This window comes from Rhagoletis pomonella, unplaced genomic scaffold (genome assembly GCF_013731165.1).
Source record: "Rhagoletis pomonella isolate Grant_MI unplaced genomic scaffold, Rhpom_1.0 Rhpom_scaffold_00012, whole genome shotgun sequence".
Lineage (NCBI taxonomy): Eukaryota > Metazoa > Arthropoda > Insecta > Diptera > Tephritidae > Rhagoletis > Rhagoletis pomonella.
The window spans coordinates 9,040,434-9,048,844 of record NW_023458566.1 but is presented as its reverse complement, the minus strand read 5'-3'; the positions used below and the strand labels follow the sequence as shown (position 1 = coordinate 9,048,844).

At 36.7% G+C, this 8,411-nt stretch overlaps 1 protein-coding gene across 6 annotated transcripts in view; it reads left to right on the top strand.

Annotated features, from left to right (window-relative positions):
- Nucleotides 1-8,411, top strand: part of LOC118747794 (rab GTPase-activating protein 1-like) — a 26,875-nt gene that overhangs the window by 17,768 nt on the left and 696 nt on the right. The window contains exons 1-10 of one of the 6 annotated variants that reach the window (XM_036481930.1): nucleotides 316-399; nucleotides 786-1,455; nucleotides 4,056-4,385; nucleotides 4,549-4,732; nucleotides 4,812-4,999; nucleotides 5,074-6,215; nucleotides 6,281-6,365; nucleotides 6,442-6,545; nucleotides 6,609-7,328; nucleotides 7,516-7,986. In XM_036481930.1, coding sequence (XP_036337823.1) covers nucleotides 1,200-1,455; nucleotides 4,056-4,385; nucleotides 4,549-4,732; nucleotides 4,812-4,999; nucleotides 5,074-6,215; nucleotides 6,281-6,365; nucleotides 6,442-6,545; nucleotides 6,609-7,328; nucleotides 7,516-7,986 — 3,480 coding nt within the window. In that variant the 5' untranslated portion in view covers nucleotides 316-399; nucleotides 786-1,199. Of the gene's footprint in view, nucleotides 1-315; nucleotides 1,456-4,055; nucleotides 4,386-4,548; nucleotides 4,733-4,811; nucleotides 5,000-5,073; nucleotides 6,216-6,280; nucleotides 6,366-6,441; nucleotides 6,546-6,608; nucleotides 7,329-7,515; nucleotides 7,987-8,411 lie in introns of those variants that run through there. The other 5 variants (XM_036481929.1, XM_036481928.1, XM_036481932.1 and 2 more) reach the window with 5 other exon arrangements.

Genomic DNA, 8,411 nt, shown 5'->3' with positions numbered 1-8,411 from the left:
AAAAACCTTATTCAATAGTAAATTTCAAATATTTTAAACGTATTTTGAATAGGAAATTATCACTTTTTTACCATCTGCAAAACGGACGAAGTGGCAACCATCTATAGAGGGGAGAAATCAGGTGACACGGAAAAATCTAAATTTCGCAGATTTCTGCGCTACGGGATACAACGGCGCTCTGGTAAGACAGATCGTGTCAGCTGCCTAGGAATGAGTGTATAGTGACCCTGTACTTCCAGTAGTTCATTCCAATGACTTCCGGCCGTCCAATCCAATGACTTCCTTTACTGCATTTTCCAATGAATTGACGTTTCGCTTTGTTTGACATTTCGTTTTATCGTAAAAAAAAGTGGAAATTTGCGCATACAAGTTTGCACACAAGTTGCGAAGCGAGAAAAGGTATAGAACGGCAAAAATAGTTGTATTAAATTATCAACATTAAAATTGTGAAAATCATTACCAAAACAAAAATTAAAAGCGAAAAACACAAGAAAAGGGATAAAAAGTTAAACTTGGAGCTAAAGTTATAAAAAGTACGCTTGAATATAAACCTCTTTCGAGAGATTGTGTGTGTGGTCCAAATTCGATAAAAGGAACCATTGGCTGATGGGTGACTAGTGCAGGAAGCGGGCGCACCACCCACCAAAATATTGTAATTTACCTACATACTTCGTGTGTTTGCCATCATAGCAGCAACAGCGATTGCGATTCGTCATCATCGATCAGTTCGAAAAAAGACGAGTGAATCGCATAGCTTTTAATTGCTTTCAATATTTTACTTTCAGCTCAAACATTCACCAGACTCACTTGAATAATTTGAACTCACCGCTTGGGTCAATCAATCGAGCACCGGGATAGTATTAGAAAATGTAAAGTAAATTAGCAATCTTCGAAATGATGGGATCCCAGTCAAGAGTTCCAACGTAGTTTCCATTTTCATTGTTATTCAAACTGAATACATTGGGTACATATTGTCCCAAACCTTAACGCCGCCGTCCCTTATAATACGCACTTACATATCTACCTGGAGTAGCATACTTGCAAATGTACATACATACCTAATGTATGACCTTTCGTACAGCGCTTACATTTACAACAGTTACTGCAAGTCTAGAAACGAGTACAAAGGGATAATATTGAAATTCTGGTAAAACGAGGTTGAGTATTTGTACCCGTCTACATATATCTACTATCGAGTCATGGATGACAACCTTAGCAGGAAATCTTCTGAATCCTCATTAACCACAAGTGGAGAGTATGAAATTGTTTCTGACAGCAATATTACAACACCCATTGAACAGCAAATATCGGACACAGGATCCGTTTTAGTTACGCCGATGAGTAGCAAATCACCAACGCTAAACATCGCTAACAACCGCAATATTACTGATTTGCAACACGCTATGACTGACGCTTTGAGAGAACTAGATGTTAACTGTGATGCGTCTTCAACTGGTAAGTTAATTAATTAATCATTTACATACATAGAAATGCATCCATTACTACAGGTAGATTGACAAAGTGCACCACTTTAAAAATGTAGGTTTAGATTGCGGAATGGGGATGTAGATACATACATATGTATGGATGTATGTATTTGTATTTATTTCGTTCACTTGTACATTAAGCTGAAAATGATTTGGATATAATGATACCAGTGCATATAATATAATATAAAAAATCTTTAATGTTAAACATATATGTACATATGTATGTATAGGTTCTAGCTGCAAAGGTCACTAAGCACTATGCTACTCACGTGAATAACATCATTTTATTATGGAAATGAAAATACATTGGTTCCTAAGACACAATTACTTACCTACTATCTGCGACGCGAAAATGATTTAATACATGTGCATTCCTATATGTATGTTAAAGTTTTATTTCTAGCTCGACGATGTCAATGCCTTTATTTGCTTCATTGTGATAGACATCTGTTTTGCTTATTCACTTATCTAATGATTTTAGTAGCGGTGTTTGTCGTAGCATGCATAGTTTTGCATATATGCAAAAAATACCTGTTTCTGCATATTTATTGCGAATTTTTTAGTATACTTTACAATAAACGCATAGAGTTTTTGCGTATTTCTACTTTTTTGATTTGCAACCATTTAAATTTAGTGCGAAATCTCTTGACAAAAAATTACATATATTTTTTTCCCAAATATTCATCTGAATATATTCTCGGATAGCCAAGCAAAAGTTATGCGAGGTCAAAGTAGAAAGAATGTTGAATTTAAAATAACTTTTGACCGAGTTGACTTATTGAAAAATGACTTAAGACCTTTTTTGTTCAATTCTCTACTCCACTATTTCAAGACCATACAGTACAACGTATCGTTCGTTAAATATAAAAATCAGAATTTAAAAAAAAAAAATGTTCCTATGTTATTCTTATGGGAAATCGAAAAGTGCCTTGCGGACATTCTTAATATTAATATTAAGGGCTCATATTTTCTGAGACTTATTTTGGTGTCTAAACGACACTTTTGAGCGTGGTTCCGAGGAAAAAAAACAATTGTTTTTTCTAAATCACCCTAGTGCATAGGGTACAGTCCCGGTGGGATACATGTTGAAAGGATTGGATTGCCCTTCAACAGGTTTTGTCGCCCTGGTTCAAAAGAGACAGTCGAACACTTCCTGTGCGCGTGTCCAGCCCTCGCAAGGATGAGGCTTAAGACACTCGGCAAGCCATTCCTGGAATATTAGGAAAATATTTTTGATTACATATTTTATTTGTTAATAGCGCATATTTTTGAATTTTGATTGCATATTATTGCGCACATTTTCGATTTTTTAGTACATGAGATTCCAAGCCCTACATTGTCATATTCAATTAATTTTATTCTTAATGGATCCCCAGCAAAGGCGTAGAAATAAGTTTAGGCTGAGTAATTACTTAAACAGCAAAATAAAAACTTAACAGAATTTGGTTACAGTACATCCTATCTGACATCTCGGTTCATAAACGCCCTATCTCAAATGAAAATACTGAAATTGCTGAAATAAATTTTTGAGTCAGGTCGTTTTCGAACTGTTAGTAATTAGGTATGTCTATTTTTATATATGTATAGAACGTTTTAAGATTGTTGTAGTTTGTCTTCTTTCTCCGCTTATCTGTGAGGACCATGTTCGGTAGATAAAAAAACTACTACTAAAAACTAAGTGTAAAAGAACTTAGTTAATTTTTTTTCTAACCGCTTACAAAAGTACTTAGTATTTTTAACTTCACTAAATCCTGATAACTTTACATTTATGTCTTAATTGTACTTTGGACCTAACAGTGCCCGATAAGTTCCTGAAAATCATAAAAAAATCCCTAAATTTCCCGAATAGTAAAACTTAGAAAATTCCGTAGTTGTTATTACATTAGTAGATATTTATCAAGAACAAAATACCAATTTTTTATTGTAGTTGTTTTATCAGTATCCAAACTCCCCAAAGAGCTTTTGGGTGGTGATGCTATAATGATACATATATTCCTATGCAAATACCCATGTCTTTTAACGTGTACTAATTAAAACAAAGGGTGCTAACGTTTACGAGATAGAGCTGGTTTGTGTATGTAGAAATTAAGCCCGAAAAAATACTCCTGCCCAAATAAATTATGGCTTGTGTACCATTCCCTTTGAGAACTTACTTTTATTGCTTTGCAACAAGTAATGTTCGCGTAACTCCGAGTGTACTGTAATATGTACATATGTATGTGAAATACTCTTTTGAAAACATTCAAGCCAATCCAATTTAATTAGATTGCGATAAATACTTTTTTCGTTTATTTATTTGTTTACCTTTCGATCAGCTCCCCCTTCCCCGTTGACCGGAGGAGGTAGGGCTCGCTAATTTAAAATAAGAAAAAAAAAAACAAAAACAAAAAACAAATTACCAAACAGCTGCTGACAAAAAAGAATTTCTTGTTTCAAAGCAACGTCATATGTCGCGATAATAACGCCTCTCATTTTCACAAATAGGGAGAATTTTTTATACCACATGTTAGTAACACTTCAATGTACTGAGTTCACTTACTCATACAAATTTTCAATATATTACAGCAGCCAAAGCGGTGACGCTGAGTAAACAAAAATCTTTGACATTACCACTGGCTGGCACATCGAGTCCGGCATTGTTGGTTCCAGACAACGACTGTGAACAACAGCAACTAGTTCTCCCCAAGATGGCAATGAAGTCGCAATCGTTAAATCGCCATCACCCAGATTATGCTATAACACCTAAAAGTGATGACGCGTCAATTTCAGAACATAACCGAGTTGGTCAGTCGGTCTTTTATGATTGCATCGATGCAAGTCCAGGTGGTGTTGGCGGTTGCGTCGAGGAAAAACAAGATGTCATGAAGCCCGAAAAGAATGATACCGACGAGGAAGGTGAGACTTAGGCTTACTTATTTTGGTTTTTGGTGTTCTCTCATTCAAAGTTTTTGCGTTCTTTATTTTGTATTTGCATTGTAAGAATTTGTATACTTTTAAAATGTGCTTTATATATGTACATACCTTTGTACTGCTTTAACAATTTCTTTGTGCAACTTAGTTTCAGATATCGATCAAGGTTGCACCATATTTTCTGGAGTCACATATCTAGGAGCAGCAAATATAAATGCACCCAAATCAGAAGTCGACATTTACCGCATAATGAACGAATTGAACAGTAACTCCGATTCAGTGGGGCTTAAAATTTCCGTGAGCATACCTAATTGTTCCGATGGGCTTGTTGTGTAAGTATTTTAAACTTCTTTCGTTAAATATTTTTCTATATATACAAGGGTGTGTGTGTATTTTTCCCTTGCATTATAGCTTGCATGATGCTGAGACCAGTTCCATTATTGCCACATATGAAATACAAAGCATTATTTTGTACTTTCGTGGCCCCGTTGAGACCGCAGAAAATGGTTGTTTTGCCTTTACTTGGCTGCATGGCGAATCGTTGTTTCAATGCCATGTTTTCCGTTGCCATATACCGGAAGCGGTGAACCAAGTTAGTGGTGAGTTGAAAGTGGTTTTTTTTATTAATTTCTCAAAGCATTCCTTTTTACGTCTTGAATTGTCTCCTCTTCAGCTTGTTTTCAAAAGGCGTTTCGCACATATCCACCAAGCATGACTTGCAGCTTGACCTCAGCTATTGATAGCAATATGTTGAATTCGATAACATCAGATGTGAGCGGAAATCCACTTAACACCGCTGGCTATGAATTTATTGTGTCATTGGAAATTCGCGAAAAGGTCGCTAAAAATTCCTTTTCGGCGGTTCCTCGCGATCGCAATTGCTTTAAATTGCGTGCAAACACTGATAAGGAAGTGATTATTACGGTTAAACAAACAGCTTCCAATGTACTACAACCGTTGTTTATAGAACGTTGTTTTGGTGTGCTATTGAGTCCTGGCAAGCTAGTACGCCAGGGTGATATGCAACTGATTGATATGGTTAGCATGAGTTACCAATTGCCCAGCACCACTGCCGGTGGTGCAAATGGTAACGGTGGTACTATGGTTAATGTTTCAGGCGATACTAATACCACCGCTGCAGCAGCTTTGCCACTTTGTCTCAATCCTTATATAATACGTGCTGAATGGAAGGCTAACGAAGCTGCCTTTGAACAATTGAATGTTGAGACCTCTAAAACGTTTCTTACTGTAGCAGTGGATATAGTGGTGCGTGGCATTCGCGACCCAGTACGTTTTGTTATTGAGACACCTGTGGTAATACAGTCAGCAAGTGAAATACGTATAATGGACCATTTCATATCGAAGCGGCCAATGACTTTGCGTTTCTATCTACAATTGGAGCGCACAACCGATGAATTTAACTGGAAAGTGAGCTCAATCGATCCATCTGAGGAAATTAATGAACCTCAACAACAGTCATCACTTTTAAAATTTGGAATGAATAATTTATCGCGGATTGTACGCTCTTCATCGATTGTTTCCATTGAGGATGATTGCCCTACCGACTACAGTTCAGATGGAGATGAACCGTTGTTGAGTGGTACAGGTGAAGTCTCAAAAGATTGCTCACAGGATAAATTAGATGAATGGGATCCGATACTAAAAGAATGGGATGGTGAAAAGCGACCAAAAAATTTGCCTCCACTAGTGCGTTTGGGCATACCGGAAGCATTGCGTGAGAAGATATGGCAGAAGTTGGCTAATGTAGAGGGCAAAACCGAAATGCTCGACATGTATAAGATTTTAATTACCAAAGTAAGTAGTCGTGAAACCCCATATTGTAGACAGTATAGACCCTATATACATAATTACTTGTATAGGAAACCAAGTGCGAAACTGTAATACAACGGGACATACACAGAACATTTCCAGCTCATAAATGCTTCAAGGAAACCGGTGGCTCAGGTAAATGGTCCTTTAGCCTTTATTTGAACCATAAATGAGTTTCCTTTTTTCAAACGCATTCGTTTTATGTACTTAGGTCAAGACGCACTTTTCAAAGTATCTAAGGCATACGCCGTCTACGACAGTGAAGTTGGATATTGTCAAGGTTTGAGTTTCATTGCCGCAAGTTTGTTGTTACACGTAAGTTGCAGTATGCATATATCGTTGTTGAATATTTTCCCATAACACTTTTAATCTATTTAGATGCCCGAAGAGGATGCCTTTTGTGTTTTGGTTGCACTAATGTATGATTATGGACTACGTGATTTGTATAAGCAAGGCTTTGAGGTACTCTATTTGCGCCTCTACCAACTTGATCGCTTGATCAAGGATCAATTACCCAAATTGCATGAGCATTTTGCGGCATGTGGCATTGAGACACACATGTACGCCTCACAATGGTTTCTCACACTCTTCACGGCACGTTTCCCACTTAGCTTTGTGTTTCATGTGCTTGATGTTTTTCTACTTGACGGTGTACCCTTGCTTTTCCAAGTAGCTGTGACTTTACTTTCCATTTGTGAAACTGACTTGCGACAACTTGACTTTGAGGGTATACTCAAGTATTTCCGCGTAACTTTGCCGAAAAAATGTCGAAGTCCCAGTCAGGCACGACGCGTTATGAAAATGGCTTGCGAACGAAAAATCAAGAAATTGAAGCAATACGAGGAGGAATTCCAATTAAGAAAACAGCACAAAGAACGTTTGGAGAAAGAGGCACAAGTTTATGAGAATCGTTTTGGAGAAGAACGACGAAAGTTACAAGCGGAGATCGATGAAATGCAAAAAAAGTTGATCGAGGCTAATGAGCGGGCAGTAGATAAAGAGAAGAAACATACAGGCATTATACAAGATTATAAGCAAATTATACAAAGATTAGAAAATGATACGACCAACTTGAATGAGACGCTTGGAAATGTAATGGTAAGTAAATTGGTCATCAATCAAAGAGACAACATTTGAAATGTGAGAGTTCGAGAGTGAGTATGTTTTTTACTTCTTCACGGTGAAACGTCCTTGTGTGAAAATTAGGGTTAAAGAAAAATTTTAAACGAAAACAATCATTTATTACCAGTTTTCCGCATGTAATAAATGGTATTACCTTTTGCAGAATATCGTTTCCAAATGCAAAAATTGCATACATCAAATGGAGAATACTGATCAGAGTGTGAAATTACCGGCTTTAGTGAACAGAAGCAGCAGCAACATTAAATCAACGCAGCAGAGTTGCAATAAGCAGTCAGCAGATGCACCACTAGGCCCATTAGATCCTATAAATATAGCTACACAACGTATTCGTGAGTTAGAATTAGAATTGGCACAAGCAAAATTGGCGCATGTTGAAGCTGAATGTCGCAATCAAGATTTGAATCATCAATTGAGTGCCACCATCACTGAAATGCATTCCAATCGCAACAGTTGGCAACCATGGCTATCGAAAACACTCAATTCCTTGCAAGAGAAAGTCTCCACACGCGGTAGTCGTGATGCCGTGTTGCCAACATTCCAATCATATACACAGAATGCATCGGCTAGTGCATCAGCGGCTGGAAGTGAAACGAATTCACCAAGCAGTAATCAGGTATCTTGAATAGCATAGCAGAAATATGCTAGTTGTTGTTGAGTTTTTTTTTTTTTTATTTATTTATTTTTGCCTATGTTGTTTTTCAAAAAAAGGGCATAAAACGCCAGTATAGTTTAATATACTCGTACGAACTTTCCCTTACATGACAATACATAAACCATTTCACACAGACATTAATACATACATACATATATGCACGTATGTATATAACTATATATGAATAAGTTTATATTACATGGACTTTTTTCTTTGTGAATTAAAAGCGATCACTAAGAATTACTTTTATTCACTATCCTAATTTGATTCGAGTTCATTTTATAGGTTAAGTTCGTTTTTATCTTTAACATTTTGCTTCGGTTACCTTATCGTACGTTTCATGCATACATTACACATTCATCGTTTTATCCAACAACAAACACATA